Below are 17,178 nucleotides of genomic sequence, written 5' to 3'. Positions count from 1 at the left end.
AGACCAGTTACACTGCTAGTCACGATCCACAGGGGATGTTGCTTATATTGTTCTCTAAACAGTTCTTGATTAGTACCTGATGTTCTCATCAGGCCTTTTTCCTTCGCTTGCCTTCATTTTGTCGAATTTCCTCTTGGAAGAGATAACCAGGAAGGAAATAGGGTCTGAATTTGGATTAGAAATATGGACTTGGACTTTGGATATTTCAGTTAGTCTAAACCCAAAAATAAATTCTCATTTGGGCTTCGATGGCTCAAATTTATTTGTCAGTTCTTTTTTTCAATTATTGTTAGATGAAGTTTTTAAATTTTATAAAGAGGATTAAAATATTATCCATGTAGTTTTATTTATTAATTATTAATTTTTAAATTTTATAAAGGAAATTAAAATATTATGATACTTATTTTTATTTATTAATTATTTTAAATATATTTTAATAAAAATTCGTGAAATTTGAAAATTTTATTAATAATGTATGAGATTTTATTTTATAAATCCTGCAATTATAAAATTTTTCCAATCAATATTACTAATTTTTATGCCAGTTTTTATTCAACGTTTCGATTATAGTTTTGGTTTAAGTTTTATTTAAATGTGTGTTACGGTAGAGTTTAAATGTGGAAGAGCCAAGAGGTCAAAACGATTTCGTTTTAAGGTAGAGTTTGTCGCTAGTGTTTCCTCCACATATGATCCATGTTTAGCAAAACTCATCCAACACTGCAAAGTATCATTACAACTTTAAGAACACGAAAAGAAAAAAAAAAAATGTCGTGGTTAGCTAGATCCATTGTCAACTCGCTCAAACTCGACGAAGACGACGACGGCCACGCCAATGCCGTCCCGAATCCGAAACTTGAATCCGATCCACAACCCAAACAGTTGTCTCCCACCCATTCCCATTCCTCATCGGATCCCAACTCTCCACGTGGCGTCAAAGAAGACCTCTCCGAGCTCACCAAAACCCTAACCCGCCAATTCTGGGGCGTCGCCTCCTTCCTCGCCCCTCCTCCCCCGCCGTCAATGGACCAACCGCCTGATCACACGGTGGAGGAGGAAAAATCTCTCCGGCCGCTGTCCGATGATGCGGAGGAGTTGTCCGATGAGGCATTGATAGCGGGAATCCGTAGCGATTTATCGGAGATTGGCGGGAAATTCAAGACTGGAATCTCGAAGTTGTCTAACAATATTGCCGTCTCTGAGTTCACTAAGATCGCTTCGAATTTTCTTCAGTTTGGATCCGAGGAAGAAAGTCTTGAAAAATACGAGAGTGGAAACGTTGTCGGTTTAACTGAAGAAGTGGTCGCCTTTGTTAGGGATATCGCGATGCATCCAGAAACTTGGCTCGATTTTCCTGTGCCTGATGATGATGATTTTGATGGTAATTTACTTAATTTCTAATTTCGCGGATTAATGTGCTTTAATTAAAAAATTAGAATAGTAATGTGCATTTTAGCTCAATTCTTGTTCGTTCATTGTTTCTCCCGTCTGTTTTTCTTTTTAATTTTGAATTTCTTTTCTCAAAGTGGTGATTGTATTTGATTGACTTTGGTTACTGCATAATTGATTATTGGTTATAGAAGCATATAACTCTTTTGAGATAAGTGGAATGATAAAATGAAACAAGTTATGGTTTTTATCCTTTCTAGTTGTTAAGAAGGATCTTCCAATTGCTTTATGCTTTGTGGTTTGTTCTCAGTCGGATAAATTTTGATATCTCTCTATTAGATTTAGCTGACAAACCCAATATAGGTAGGTTTGTTTGCTTAGATAAAGGCGTATGAATAGTCCTTTCTGCTTTATGGTGCTCAGAAGAGTTGATGGCTGATTGGTGGTAAAGCAATTATCAAAACTGCTCATGACTCATGGGTCTTATGTCAGACCTTTCTGTGTGTTTGTGTGTGTGTTAACTAAGTCTTGGTTAAATCACATATCTTTTCTTCTATTTAGATGACTTAACATGGCAAAAAAAGGCATGTTGTGAACTTTTGGCTTTTGAGAAACTGTCTGAATATTTTGGTGTCTTGTATGAAACTGCATTTAATGGCATATTTCAGTATTGTTGCTTTGCCATAAGAGCCATTCCACCAATGGTTCAATGATCTATTTGTGTATATAACTATATATATGTATAATGTTTTAGGCATGAATCTGTATGATTTCAATTATCCTTATATTTTTGAAATTTCAGATTTTGACATGTCTGATGCTCAACAAGAACATGCTTTAGCTGTTGAGCGTCTTGCCCCAAGATTAGCTGCTCTTAGGATTGAACTTTGCCCTGGATATATGAGCGAGCGTTGCTTTTGGATGATCTATTTTGTACTTCTGCATCCTCGGCTAAATAAACATGATGCAGAACTTCTGTCCACTCCCCAAGTAAGTTCGTGGTTCTTTTTATTTTCATTGGTTTGGCCCTCAATTTTTGTGATTCTGATGTGTATTATGTTCTTCAGGAGTCACTTCAGTATGAGAATGAGAATAAAATTAATAATAACAAAGTAATTAGATGCACAAAATGTTTTAGTGCTATTTGGAAAATAGAGCTCATCTAATTCTGTGCATGTCTTTTTCAGACTTGAACATCATTTTCACCAATTCTCTCTTACAAGAAAGGAGTGCTATTATGCCTGACATTTTTTTGTTGTGGTCATCTTTGTCTGCTAACATCTTTTTAGATCTCTTCTTTCTCCTTCTATCAACATTTTCATCACACTTATGCACATCATTGCCTTAAAACATTACCCAAAAGTTTTTAACCCTTTTCAATGAAAATTTTGGTATGGAATGAAGGGAAAGATTGTTAGTGCTTTTCTGTGTGATTCAGCTTCCTTCACCCTCTATTCCTCTCTCCCTTTCTGCATTTCTAACTGTTAAATGACCTGCATGCAGATAGTTGAAGCAAGAGCAATGTTAATGCAAGCGTTACAGCACCGAGCTAAGGCAAAGATGGCCAAAGATCATTCTGAAAGTGGCACTTCAAGTATAACGGCTGATTTACCATGTGAAGAGTCTATTTCTGTAAATTCTGCCACTCAATCTACGCCAGTGCCACTCAAGGCATCTGGAACTGAAATAGCCGCAACTGCTGTAGCTGTTGAAATTGAAAAAGAAATGCACCCAGTTCAGAGTACTGAGATGCAGGTTGTTGACAAGTCTGTCATCGAGGAAGGGCCAATGAAGGAGACCAAACATCAATATTCGGCTTCTGGTTCCTCTGGAATTTCTATTGAGAAATTTGAAGATGATGCTGATGACTGGTTAAAAGAGGAAACTTCAGAGGTAGTTGGCACTGGTGCTACCACAATCCCTCTTGGAAATGATGAGGATGTTTCATTCAGTGATCTTGAGGATGATGACGATGTGCCAATAAGTTACAAGAAAGTGACATCTGGTTCTGATTCTTCAACAAAAGACTCAAGAGATTGGGTTCAGCTTGGCAGAAGCTCTACAGACTCAGGTAAAGACGTTGGCTGTGCTGGTGATAAACATTATGGGTCTGAACAGGTAAGTACTCCTAACCCTGAAACCAAGGAATCAAATGACTGGCTTGATATCGAAGAGATCATGTGAACCAAGATTCTTCTTGCTTATAACACTGTGAATATTGTTGTGTATGGCTTCTTCAGTACGAGCTAAGGCTATGGAAACTATGTGTTTTGTACATAAAACCCTGTCAAAATTGGATAATTACATGCTGATGCAATATTCATGTAATTGTCTAATAAATTCAGCACCTACCATATCTAGGTATATATGTCATTGCTGTTGATCAGGAATGCATGCTAAAAGTTTGGAGCTGTAGAGATAAGAGGGCCGTGCCAGGTAGAAAACACAAAACTTACCAGAAAAACTGTTTTATATTTGAAGAGCAATGGACAAGCATCGTGTTGCTTTTTGTAATTAGGCCTCTAGATTTTTGAAAGGAATTATTAGGAAAACACATACACACGCGAGAGACAACGAAGTTTAGTGAGCTTAAAGGTAATTCAAGGACATTTGCATTGAATTAGTTGTGGAATATAATCAGCATTGGGCAGAAATGGAGAATCCGGGCAAAATGAACTGATCGATCTAACGGCTTTTATAAGCAAAAATATGACTAAAAATTTATCGAACTTAATCAGCCTTGCGCATAACTAATTAATTTATTGCCAAGTCAAAGTTTAGCATAGGCTATCATATAGGCGAGCAAAAAGGAAGGTTTAGAACAAATCGGAGAAAGATTCAAAGAACAGTGTTAAACAATGACCATGCCTTTGACTAGGAAGAGAATAATAATCTTAAAAAATGCCTAGTATTTCATTTATACAGACTTATGTACAGACAAGGGCATGGGTACAGCTTGAAAGCAGTTCCCGAGTTAGGAACTCCTCATGATCTAATGAGACCCAAATTTCCAGAAAGTCGCTCAAGCTGAGACCATAATAAATTTCCTAATGAAAATCTCGGCCTTTCTTCCGCTTCACCACTGCTGGTTCTGCTAATGCTAGATGAAGAAGCTCGAGAAGTCCCGTTGGGGGACTTGTTTACCACCAAAGCAGATCCTCCAATCTCTTGTCGCACCAATTCCACCGTCCTCAGATTTGCATCATGCCCTGAAGCATCTGTAACATAGAAAGATCCAATTGCTCTCTCCTCGTGTGTCCCTATTTCCGCCCTGGTTATTGATAGCCCATTTTCTCGAAACACCCTGGTCACTTCCGAGAGCAATCCCATCTTGTTTTTGGTACATACATCCAGCCTCAACCCCTGCATCAAAATACCATAAAAGGATTACTACTACTGCTATTTTACTAAATACAACTTAAACAATCAAAGCAGAAGAAAAAGCTCCATGTTTTAAGAACTAACATGGGAGACTCTTCGTTCGATTGCTGCAATCAAACATTGTGTAAGTTTACGTCTTTCACTTTCTGTAACCAAACTGCAGCCGTCCTGCCTCCTTATAAAATATTCCTGAAAGTAAATCGTAGTCAAACCAAAACATGAAGGCGGTTATAAACAAAGAAAACATGTTGAGCCGTTTGCAAGAACTTCTTGTCAAGGTACCTGATCAGCCATGGCACCCTTTGAGCTAACTGCTGCATGGAACACCACATATTGCATGTCAGTTAAGGCACAAACCGTATCAAACAATAGCTTGGATCTGTCTCTACTCCTCACATTCACCACTGAGTACCCCTTTTCCCTGCAAGTTTCTATCGTCACATGAGTCCTCGTACACCCATTCCAGTGCCTGCAGCTGCCATTGCAGCCCTGACACTGCTCGTAGTCTCTAACGGCATACATTAACTGGTGGAGCCGCCTCTCTGTGTGTGTCCTACCAGCTGCCGGAGCAGTTAACCGGACACTCCTCTGCTCTCCACTCTCATGATGGGCCTCAACTACACTCTCTAGCTTTTCTTGTACTTGAGCCAGCCTTTCCGATGCCATGATGGGCCCTCCCTTGAGCCCATCTTCTACATGGATAATGCAGGCCACGCGGCCATTATGGGTCCATGCCACAGCTGCAGTGACATGGCATCCCAATTCGTATAGAGCTGCCGATATCTCTGACATGAGGCCAGGCTGGTCCCTCCCAGTCATCTCCAAGGCTGTATGCTCTGTTGAGACATGGCACGGCCTCACCTCTCTTTTAAGGCATGTTTGTAATTCCTTTGGAATCCCTCCTCTCCTCCGAGTTGCACAAAGCGCCTGTCAATTATCATTTTCTTATTAGAAAGCAAACCCATAAGTTAATTAAAAAAAACTAATTTGTTATTTTACAGTAAGATAATATCAGAGAAACCTAGAGAAGAAGAAACCTGTTGAATATAGAGAATAAGAGTCTCGTCAGTAATTTTGTTCCCTAGCTCGTCAGTCACATGGAACACTGCAGCCATGCAATCACAACGAAAATATCCGCATGAATTAGGGGACAGAAAAATCTCTTTTGATATTTTATAATAAATCAAGAAAAGAAAAGCAGGGGAAAGAGTGAATAAGTGATGCAAGGGTAAGGTATGGGGCACTTACCGTCCATGAGCCAGCCACCGTCGGAGGAAATGTATGATTTGGATATAACAAGGTGAAGATCTGTCAAAACTTGGACCATCTCTAGCAAAATCCCATGCCTGTTTGCACTGTCCACCTGTGAACGTTGACATGTTAAAAAAAAGGGTTTATCGGGTCATTTTCTTGCTTTTCAATTGGTATACCCATTGAAAAGCCTGGTTACAAAACAACTGCACAGACCAAACTAGCTTATTTCACCCTTCTAAAACTGTGCCTCTCTTTTTCTTGGTTTTTACTGGTCTTTTGAGAACTAGATCATTACGTCAGTTCAGTTGGGATGCCATGCCATGCCATGTTTTAACGTGCAAAGTGCAATCCTGACACTAAAGCTAAATAAATTAATCAATGCTAACTGTTAAAGCACAACCATATTCTACACCTTTCCTTCTTAGTTATCTTTTCCTTTTTCCAATTTTCCTTTAGAACTTGATTTCTAAAGGCTCTCCACTCGGTTCCTAGAAAACTCTGCCTTCTAACTCCATGAATCCCAACTTTCCAACTAGTAATATTTTATTAATTTCCACGGAGACTAGTGGGAATTTGGATTCATGAGCTTTGATTACGATTAGAACAAATTGACATAGTGCCTAATTCCAAAAATATTAATTAAAACTCTGATCATGGTATATATCTTTTCCCTGGGTTTCACACATCTATGGGCGGAATCTTGAACCTCTAGCTTACTTTTGGTGCCACTTTATTATCCAAAAATATTAAACAAAAAGATTGGCAACTGAAGTTAATGAAGTATTGGACTTGAATTATGAATTTATAAACTAATGATATTAACTATTAAAAATAAATATTATATTAATTAATTTATAATTCAAATATTATAATAAAAATTTTTAAAATTTAAATATTAAATCAAACATTTCAATATAATATAATTCAAGCGTCGGGCACGAAGTTAACCCTAATCATGACCCAACAAAAATATCCATAAACAAAGCCTTATCATCTTCATAAACATTATCATAGATTAAATTTAATTTTAAACTTAATAATAGAGGATATTTTGATCTAACCTTAACAAGCGTGCAGTCTTGGCATGCATCGTTATCGATACAAACTCTGCAAACACCAACCAGCGAATTAAACCAGCCACTCAAGGTTTCATTTTATCAAACAAATTAAAAAAAGAAAGAATGAATAAGTTTTAATTTGTCGGTTTGCGGTATATACCTGGGAGCATGGATTCGTTCAATAAGGGATTCAAACTCAGGATCAATATAAGGCTGGTAACCAATCTCCATCTTTCTTGATCTTTAATGTTGGGATAGAGCTTTCAAGTTTGCTTCATTTGGAGAGTAAAGTCTTATAGGAAAACATGAAAGTAATGCATCAACATATATACAATAGAGCACTCTAGAATTTTAAATTCAGGAAAATACTATAAAAAAATGAAAGTGCGTGACCAAAACAATGTATAAATGGAGGAAATTGTAAACAAGCAGCGTCCAGCTTGGTTTTTAAGGATAATATATAGAACAGGAGAGACTTTGCAAAGACAACTGTTTTTCGCTGATATGGAAATTTCTGCAGATTTGGCTTGTTTCTTTGTTGAGAAGGAAAAAAGGAAAGAAAATTAAATGAAAAATCTAGTTGAAAAGGAAAAAAAGGAAGAAAATTAAATGAAAATTTTAGTTGAATCCAACTAGGATTTGGGGTCATTGAGATAAAACCAAATGATTAGTAGGACTTCTTATTAAAAAAAAAAAAAAGAGAGAAAACCTTAAATTCTGGATATTGTCAACGCATGAATAAATGCAAGAAAATAAGGAAAGAAAAAAAATAATCTTTGAATTTTTCTACAAGCAGAAGATTAATTAGTTTAAAAGAAACAGATCAATTAAAAAAAGAAAACCCAAGTGTTTTTCAAACACGAAATTTCAAGCAAGAAAAGTGTATATAAACAGATGAAGGAAAAAAAAAAAAAAAGAAAACATAAAAGAAAATTGAACGTGCTGATAAAGTTGATAGCTAGTCGCCATACCTTTCTATAGCATGGAAAAACTGGGTTTGAATTGCAGAACCCAAATTCTTCTCAAAACATGGAAACCAAATAATAGTGTTGAATTGCTCTTTTTCTTTTTCCTGCTCCTCCCTGTGTTTTTGCCAATGATAGAAAGGTTTTTCTCGGTCTCTAAGATGCAAAACCGAAACAAATGGAGAGTCAATAGACACAATACAACCAAAAATAAAAAAATAAAAAATCTCCTATCCAAATTTGGAAACCCTTGAAGTCCTAAAATTTTTGTTTTGTTTCAAGCTGGTTAAGTGCTTCAAGAAAAAAACAGTGATCTTCTTCACTTTGGGACTTTGGGTTTAGTTTCCAAGGAATTTAGAACGTGTTCCAAAGAGGGTGAATTAAATCAATTTATATAGAAATTGCCATTTTTTTAACTTGGTTACGTAGGAGGAGGAGATGTAGGAAGACCCGGACTCTGGATGACGACTAGCCACGCAAGAGGTGGTGCAGGTATCATCACATTGTTTCGGCGGCTCCAGCTCTCCCATCGATCACCACGTGGCTCCTAAAAAATTGTGGCTGGGAATTTTTCTTCGGGATTCAATCTCATCGTGTTTCCTTGCCATTTCTGAAATAGACAAAGGCTTAGGCTTTGCAGTGTCAAAAACATAGGACTCTCTCTCCCTGGTCTGCTAAGCTTATCTACTGATGACGTGAGGAATCATGGTTTTGATCATTATGCAGGCCCAGAATTTGTAACCGAAACGGCTCGCAATGGACTAAAATTGCAAAGGCCCGCCTTTTTTATTAGGTGGCATTAATTAAATATTCTGGTGGTCGTTGAAACTTTGAAAACTGATGATGAATGCCTGCATTTGCTATCCTTTCTCTGTTTTTCCTCCCAATATTTTTGCACACATCAACAAAATTATATTACAAATTATAATATCTGTCCTTTCCCTGCAGGAGACGGCTCTGTCTTTCTGCAACTGCTTTGACGTCATTGCCTTCTATAACTCGTTCATCTTTCGTAGGTTTCTTTGATTTTATTTTGATCACTTTTCATTTTATGTTCTTTGTTTGTACTTGTAATGTCCATGGATTGAAAGACATTCAATAATTTGGCTTATTTTCTTGTAAAATGCATGAAAAGTAAAACAAAAGAAAGGGTATTGAATGCTACAACTAGAAGACTTCATGTGAGGAGAGGAAGACTACAGTTGAAGCGAATTTTCTTGGTGTTTTTTCTATGGTTTTTCTTTGAAATTTTTATTTGATTAATTTATGGGGCTGCAATTGGGTTTAAAGGGTTTGGAATTTACCCGGAAGAAGAAGAAGTGGGCTGTTTTATTGGCGGCTTTTGGTTTAACTAGTTATGGTTTCTATAGAGTTTATCACCTGCCTGCTATTGTTCAAAAGAGAAACAGAGCCTCAAAGCTTTTAGGAGCTTTGATTTCCATGGCTGAAGCTGTCTCTGAGTGTGCCGAAACAATTGGAGTTGTTTCTAAAGATTTGAAAGATTTTGTGCAATCAGAATCAGACCAAATTCCTAATAGTTTGAAGCAAGTTTCGAAAATCACGATGTCCAATGAATTCTCACAGTCCATAATCAGGGTTACACAAGCTTTGACTGTGGGTATTGTACGTGGTTATAAATTGGAGGCAAGAAGTGGTAGCAGCCTAAACGCCAATTCTAGTTCAATGGATCAACTTATGGGTAAGCTTCTTACTGAAGCTGGTGCTGGTTTTGCTTCTGTTGTTGTTGGAAGCTTTGCTAGGAATTTGGTCATGGCAATTTGTTCAGATGGGCAATCTGATGGAGAATCGAAATCGATTAACTTGGAAAAGAATTCTTTTCCGAGATGGCTGAATGTGGTGTGTGGTGATAAGTGTAGAGAGCTGATTGGTGATTGTATTCAATTGTTTGTTAGTTCTATGGTTGCTGTGTATCTTGAAAAGACTAAGGATATCAAAACCTATGATGAATTCTTTGCAGGATTGACCAACCCTAACCATGAAACACAAGTGAGAAACGTGTTGCTTACTGTTTGCAATGGTGCAATTGAGACTCTTGTCAAAACATCTCATCAAGTTTTGTCAAGTTCTAATTCGAGTAAGAGTTCATCTTCGGCCTCTTCTTCCTTGGCAATTGAGTGCAGACAAGAAGATGCATTGTTAACTGAACTGGAAGCAAGGAACTCATTTCACGAGGTTAAGAATGATGGGTGGGCTAGCAAAGTATCATCAACTTTAGCAGAGCCAAGCAATAGGAAATTTGTTCTTGATGTAACTGGAAGGATTACATTTGAAACAGTTAGATCTTTCCTTGAGGTTTTGCTGGAGATACCATATCAAGGCATGAAAAAATGTGTTAAGGTTACTTATGAAGCTGTTGTTGACAGTGGTCTTGAGGTAGTGAGATATGTTACTGCAAAGTCCTCAGTTGTAGCTACCATATGTCTGTCTCTGTGCTTGCATATTCTCGGTGGTGTTTGTGTCTTGGTGCCAGCCTAATTCCTTTCACCAAGTCATGGCAACCTATAGATTCACCTTTATTTGTTTGTGTCTTAGCTGTATTTTGTGTCCAACTCCTTGAATATCTTGAAATCTTAATAAATATCAGCAGAATTGAGGAAGTTGCTTCCATGAATGAATGAAAATACTTGTCTTTCTGTTTCTTTTTTGGTCTCCCTGAAATTTAATTTCAATATTGCTTTTGGCAATGTGTAATCTGCAACAGTTGTATAGTAAGTTTCGGCATTATGCTTCTGTTATGGCCTAGAACTCTACTGCTGATGCTTTTGCAATGCCTTAATGGCTCGAGTTTACTTCTGCAACCAGAAGAAGCATTTTAATGCCTTCCTTACTGTAAATTAGCTGGATTTAATTGAATGTAGACATCAAAGCGATACTGACAATTATGGCACTCTTAAATGTATTCTGCTTTCATACATATAAATTGTCGTCTAAGTAACTTGTCTATGTTTATTTCCGGCTGTAGTTTGAAATAATAACCATCTCTAGTATATAACCATTACCCGCCTACAAGCTGCCCTGCCAGAACACTGGAAGCTTTGCGAGGATGGGTCTCGGAATTTTGAATCATTTAAGCGGAGAAAACCATGTCAATTGCTTGTTTTTCTTTCTTTGCTTACGTGTATTAGATAAGAACATCAGAATTTGGGTCAAATCTGATTTTCGGAACAGAATTGGTCAACTTTCTCAGCTGGTGGACAAAAGTTAACTATTTGCATATCCTGACCATAAGTAGAACTTCCACTTTTAGAATGGCGGCAAGACATCACCTGTTTGGGAGTTAGTGCATCATCATCTTAATTTTTTCAAGACTCTTCCTACATTTTAGATTTGGAATCATGTTAAGGAATCGGTCCATTTGTGCAATAGTAACCCCTTCTCACCGCAATACCAAACGAAGCTATCAGTATGCAACAAATGAAGATAAAAATTGCCCGGTCAAGCTTATAGGGGTTACAGGCATTCCTGGAAGAGTAATAAGAAGTCGACAAAGTGTAGTAGCTATGCCAGTGCATTACACAATTTCTCCTTTATGCAAACTGCAAAGCAGCTTGTATTCAATTTTACGTCAGATTTGACATTTGAGCAGTTAACTAGACAAGCAATGGTACAAACAGGCATGCAAATTATATCATAATCTTAACAGGCACTCAATTGAATATTGCAAGTAAAGTGCTGCTCACCAAAAGAAGTTGCTTACTCTTTTCATATCTTAACAGAAAAAGCAGTATCAAGAAGAAATCCATCCTATACCCAATTGTGAACAAAATGCATTGATGTATACCAGCTTTTCCTCCATACATAACTTCCGAGCTTGAATAACATCACGATAAGGCAGCAAATGTTTGAACACAGCTTAAGCATCTTCAAAGTCAAATTGGTCGCGGAACTCCCATTTTCCACTTTTCGGAAACAACCGGATCGGACAAAATTTAATAAAGACATCAGCTAAGTTGACTTACCGTCGTTCTGCTTCGCAGCAGCCTCCTCTTGCAGCTTCTTTTTCCAGTAATCATCAAGAGGAGGTCCAAATATCGCCTTCCCAGAAACAACTCCAATTCTGCAAAATCCAACTAGTCATTTACCTCAACAATGAAAACAATTTACATGTAAAATCGGATTAAGCCTTTTCCATAAAGCTCTAAGCCTATCAGGTATGCCAACCAAAAATGGGAATGAAAAGATAGAAAATTTTGGGTTGGTGCTTAAAGCTCTAAGACTACCCGAAAACTTGAGTACCTATGACAAATTAAGAACTTAAAGCTTTTAGGAAACACCAAAATGGAACTTACCTAATACCATTGAGAGTCGTAAAGCTCAGTTACAAACCAATAACATACAAAAACAAGGGATAACCTATCAAAATGATGCAAATAAGGAGATTCTGGTCTTGCCAAAGATAATCTTGCACAATCCTCATATAGAAAAGTTAATAAACAGCAAGCTATCAGGAACAAGTCATGTTTAATGGCCACTGTATTGAAACTTCGTACTTGCTTTTATTCTAATATTTGTAGCTATCAGACATATATTCCACTTCATTGTTAATGGGTTTTCCTCAACAGGTAAAATTCAACACTTCAGCCCTCAAAATCAATTACACAAAAAAAAATTCATCAAAAATGTGGTTTTCATTGAATTAAATTTGATAAGGGAACGTTTCTATTATCAATTTAGTAATGAGTAAATCAAAGATCTAACTTTTAAGACATAATTACCTTGGGAATGTTCTTTATGCAAGATTCAAAGCTGGGTAACACTCAAACATGGAAAACCCAATTGGTATAAACGAGTTAAATTAAAATAAAAACCCAAAAAAATACAAAAAGCAGATAATGAGACTTACATGACTGCTCCAATCACCATTGGAAAAGAGAGAAACTTGCTTCTTCCAAACATTTCTTTCAACCTCTCTTCAATTTTGGAGCTTTCCCCTTCTACCCTTTTATAATTATTTTTATTCTCAATTTCCTTTTTTCTGTTTTTTGTTCCGGGTTTTGGCTGAACGAACAATCTCAGCGTTTCTGATCCTTTCATGAAAGAAGAAAGAGGCTCTTAATGCCCATTAAGGGTCCATTAGGCCCATTATTTTTGGGCTAGACTAACACTCTGAGCCTGTTTGGTTTAATCCTTTGTTTTCAAACTCATTCTCAATTGGATTACTGCTAAAATCAGCTCTAACCAATTTCAAGTTTAAATTCTGTAATTTCCCTTTCCTTTCACAACAATTGACTTGGCATTTTTATTTCATTTTCCTTATCTTTAGCTCTTTTTATTCAAACCAAAGAAGATAGACCATGGATTGCGATTATCAGTTGAATGAAACTGTGTCAACTTTAGAATAAATTCTCATTATTATTGGAAACCAAGTGCTCTAGCTGACTTAAACCAGAAATATCATCACCCATGACCTTATGAATGAAAATATTTAGATAGTGCTACTAATATTCAGCTAATAATACCATTACGTCCGGATCTGACTCCTCTCCGATCCATTCAATTATGAAACATGCAATTCGGGTTCAGTTCAAACTCCATAACAGGTTTACCAAAATAAAAATATTTGCCATTGAAAAGGAAAGATGGTGATATTAATAGTAATGAACAGATCATATAATGTACAGGATGCACACTAGCACTTGGCCTAGTTTATGCCATATTAGAAAGGGTATGACTTTGACTTGGTCTTACAAAAAGAATTTTAAAACATTTGACCAAAATAGTTGGTGGGCAAATGCCTATTCTCGTTGGCATTAAGCCACCAATACTATCTTAAATAATTAACATCAACATATATATATTTTTACTTTTAAGTTACCAAAATTTAAATTTTATCACTAAAATTAAAATTAATAATTTATCATGTACCTCATTTTCATTAATATTTTGATTAATTAACTAAATTATGATTTCCGCACACTAATTATAATTAAATGCGTTAGACGTATATGTCTAGCTTCCCCTTACAGGCAAATACAGTAATTATCAGGTTTTCTTTGAATTTGTTATTTGTTAATAGCTATGTAGCCTTGTCAGTGTTGGATAACGTTTCAATGAAAGCAAAGGAGCACTGATTTTAGCTTATTGGTTTTGCATTGTCAAAAGCTAGGAAGAGGTAGCCAAATTCTAATGGTCCTTGAACTAAAAAATTGTCAATTTTTGCTTTTTGTTTTCTAGAAATGATGTGAAATCCCCCTCTACATATGGAATATAACTCGACAAATTTTGTTTCTTATGGCCAAGAAAAAGTGCATACTTTGCTATTGACAAGCAAGTTGATAAGACAATCCGGTAAGGCAAACATTTTCAAGACTTCTCATCTATGTTCATTCCATCTTAACAGTGAAATAATTAATTAACCATCTTCCAGGAATGCCAATCAAATCTAAATAAAATTTCAACTGTCAACTACATTTTCGATCTTCCTCAACTGTATAAGCCTGCATTAAATCCTCAGCTATAGGGAAATGCAATTAGTTTTGGCTCCTTTTGGTTGGATTTTTCCTGCATGACTCTTTTGATTTGAATGAACCAAAAAGAGTAGGAAGTTATTTTGGTGGTTGAATAGAGATGAATATGAGGCTTAGGGGGAGGCTAGAGGAATAGAACAACACATGCAAAAATGGATTCAACTTCCTTTCGGTTGCTTCTTTTTTTTTTTTTAAATTTAAAGAATATTGATCCTACTGAAATGCGCATGCATTTTGCGTAACATAGATAAAATAGTCAAACAAGGTTACACTTTTTTCTTCACTAAATTCTATTCTTGAGGTGCAAAGTAATCATGATATTATAGAAGATCTAGAAGGGAAATCCTTATAGATTGGGATTTAGTAGTTCGCAATTTTTGACCTCCCACCCCGTACATGGAATATTTTGAGGGGAAGAAAGTGATTTAAAGATCATGGTTCCTTTTTCTTTCTTACTTCTTTGGGGCATTATCATTGGATTAATTATTTTTTCCCAATCTTTACCTTGTTAATGTTTTTTGGCAAATTTTCAAACTAGCCTTGTAGATTCATAACTTTGATAAGAAATTCATTAAAAAAATCAGCTTGAACTTCAGACACTGTTGTTTGAGGTTGAGGTGAATTAAGCTAAAAGTGCAAGACAAAAGGTTTATTCTGTAGTTTACAAATTTCAACCTTTGATGAAAGTGAATCTTATTATTTCTTGATACAAAAGCAATTTTAATTAATTACCAACTAATTAAGTTCGTTGACACATTTTTCAACTGTTAATTTTTATCCCTTGTTCCAAGAGGCAGAGCAGTCAATAGTCTTCTGAGTGTTAAGAAAAAGATCTCCCAAAGTAAAATTCTTGTATTAACAAAGTCTTTATACTTGAAAATCCAATACTTTGATTCATGCAGCTCTAATCTCAACAGTTATAATTTTATGTTATTCTTAAACTACAACTTTTTTTTAAATATAAAAAAATCATTCTGCTTAGAACTTTAGGAACAAGGAAGCTTCACTTTAAGTTGATTAAGGATTTATAAACTATAGGACAATAGCTTTATTTTTATTTTGTTAATATTAGTTTATAATGGCACTATTTTTTGTTTTTGGCCAAATAAGGGCACTATTTGATATAAATAAATATAAAGCTTAACAGCTGTTCCCAGCCCTGCATTAGTAATAGTTTTGGCATCATGATTCGTGAATATCTTCCAACACAGGAATGATCCCTACATAGAAACATTCACTAACCAATTAAATAATATATTTTGCAAAAGCATTCAAGGAAAAATGATAAAATGTTTAGCATTACAAAAAATTTAGAAAAATATGTCACTAATTCAAACCATATTTCCAAAACTTAATCAGAATATGGAAGAAATATATTCAGAAGACATACCCCAGTATGATCGAGATAGAAAATATATTAAGAAGACATACCCCAGTATGATCGAGGAAAAAACAAGCACAGAAAAAGTAGAAAAACCTGACTAATTAAGTTATTAATTATATAAGATAATTAGCAAGCATGATAAATCGTAGTTAAAAACTAGAAAGGAAGATAAAAAGTCTCATGGCTTCTGCTTCTGAGTATAGATATAATCAATATGAGCAGCAAGAGTTCTTCTCATCAAACACTCTTCTTCCCCAATTCCTTCACAGCTATCTTCAACCGCCTCAGTCGACTGCTCTGTCTCAACAGTGGTACCCTATGAAAACGCCAAATTATCAATACAAGTTTAAGAAAAAAAAAAAAAGAAGGAAAGGAAGATAAACTCAGTCAAATTTAACTAACCTCAGCTTGGGTTTTTGCAGGAGACTCGTTAGGGAAAGCTGGGCCAGAGCGGGCGGCAAAGGATAGAGTGGAAACAAGGAGGAGGGTTAGAACGAAAAGGGCGACAGGTTTAGCCATCTTTGCTTTGTTAATCAGAGAGCAAAGGAAAAATCAATGAAAGAGATGATTGACGATTTGCGGAGATGAAAGAGATGGGGAGAAGAGAGCGTTGGTGGTGGCAAATATATAGAGAAGGGTGAAAGAGAAAGCGTGTGAACTCACGAGGTGGGAAGGGAAGACTTCTGATAAATATAGCAGATAAATTGACAGAATAAAGAAACAAGAATGTTTTAAAATTGGGTTTTTGGAAATGAGATAAAAAAAATAAAAAAAAAAAAAGGTGGAATTAGACCGTAGGAATCAAACTGAAAAACCAGCAGCTCCAAAGAAAAAAGTTGTCGAATGATTATATTCTGCCAAAGCTCTGTTTGGCAATGCTATTTATAGAATAACTTGGTTGAAGGAGAAAAAAAGAGAAATGGATTTTTTTGGACTTAGGATTTAATAAATTTGTAAAAGGAGCCAATTAATGATGATTACTAGCGTATCATGCAAAGGGGGAGATCTGTTTAATACTTTCATGTTAGGAAAAGTACTATTTGTACGGATTTCGATTCGGTAGGTAAGATTATTAGCTTAGGTACTTTGAATGAGAAGAGATTTGGCCTATTTTCTTGACTGGCTGAGATTTTATTTTAATTTTTGTGTTTTACAATTTTTTAGATAAAATAATCGAAATGGGTTTGATTTTCTAGGTTCATAAAATGAATTTATAGAATTATCACCGATTGTCTGATTTATAATAAAATATTAAATTTTAA

General features: G+C 35.8%; 3 protein-coding genes, 1 long non-coding RNA gene and 1 pseudogene across 5 annotated transcripts; 2 read left to right on the top strand and 3 right to left on the bottom strand.

Moving 5' to 3' along the window:
- Nucleotides 1-713: 713 nt before the first annotated feature.
- LOC111292823 (uncharacterized) lies at nucleotides 714-3,759 on the top strand. The gene is made up of 3 exons (XM_022885418.2): nucleotides 714-1,378; nucleotides 2,189-2,376; nucleotides 2,890-3,759. Exons 1-3 carry the CDS (start codon nucleotides 766-768, stop codon nucleotides 3,568-3,570), a joined length of 1,482 nt encoding a protein of 493 aa, XP_022741153.2. The 5' UTR covers nucleotides 714-765; the 3' UTR covers nucleotides 3,571-3,759.
- A 516-nt stretch (nucleotides 3,760-4,275) lies between these two features.
- LOC111292825 (ACT domain-containing protein ACR1-like) lies at nucleotides 4,276-8,407 on the bottom strand. Its single transcript, XM_022885419.2, has 8 exons — nucleotides 8,051-8,407; nucleotides 7,240-7,371; nucleotides 7,083-7,128; nucleotides 6,016-6,130; nucleotides 5,805-5,872; nucleotides 5,050-5,694; nucleotides 4,852-4,956; nucleotides 4,276-4,749 (listed from the first exon to the last, which is right to left on the bottom strand). Exons 2-8 carry the CDS (start codon nucleotides 7,308-7,310, stop codon nucleotides 4,372-4,374), a joined length of 1,428 nt encoding a protein of 475 aa, XP_022741154.2. The 5' UTR covers nucleotides 7,311-7,371; nucleotides 8,051-8,407; the 3' UTR covers nucleotides 4,276-4,371.
- An 814-nt stretch (nucleotides 8,408-9,221) lies between these two features.
- Nucleotides 9,222-10,704, top strand: LOC111292826 (protein PHLOEM PROTEIN 2-LIKE A10 pseudogene; annotated as a pseudogene). Its single transcript, XR_016345603.1, has one exon. The product of XR_016345603.1 is annotated as a protein PHLOEM PROTEIN 2-LIKE A10 pseudogene (transcript).
- A 1,034-nt stretch (nucleotides 10,705-11,738) lies between these two features.
- Nucleotides 11,739-13,674, bottom strand: LOC111292827 (uncharacterized). The gene is made up of 2 exons (XR_002690547.2): nucleotides 12,909-13,674; nucleotides 11,739-12,122 (listed from the first exon to the last, which is right to left on the bottom strand). It is a non-coding gene; the product is annotated as an uncharacterized LOC111292827 (long non-coding RNA).
- Nucleotides 13,675-15,908: 2,234 nt separating this feature from the next.
- On the bottom strand, nucleotides 15,909-16,641 carry LOC111292456 (phytosulfokines 3-like). Its single transcript, XM_022884858.2, has 2 exons — nucleotides 16,319-16,641; nucleotides 15,909-16,232 (listed from the first exon to the last, which is right to left on the bottom strand). Exons 1-2 carry the CDS (start codon nucleotides 16,433-16,435, stop codon nucleotides 16,095-16,097), a joined length of 255 nt encoding a protein of 84 aa, XP_022740593.2. The 5' UTR covers nucleotides 16,436-16,641; the 3' UTR covers nucleotides 15,909-16,094.
- Nucleotides 16,642-17,178: the final 537 nt, after the last annotated feature.

This window comes from Durio zibethinus, chromosome 10 (genome assembly GCF_047325235.1).
Source record: "Durio zibethinus cultivar Kanyao isolate XHJ-2024 chromosome 10, ASM4732523v1, whole genome shotgun sequence".
NCBI lineage: Eukaryota > Viridiplantae > Streptophyta > Magnoliopsida > Malvales > Malvaceae > Durio > Durio zibethinus.
This window is presented reverse-complemented; position numbering and strand designations above follow the sequence as displayed.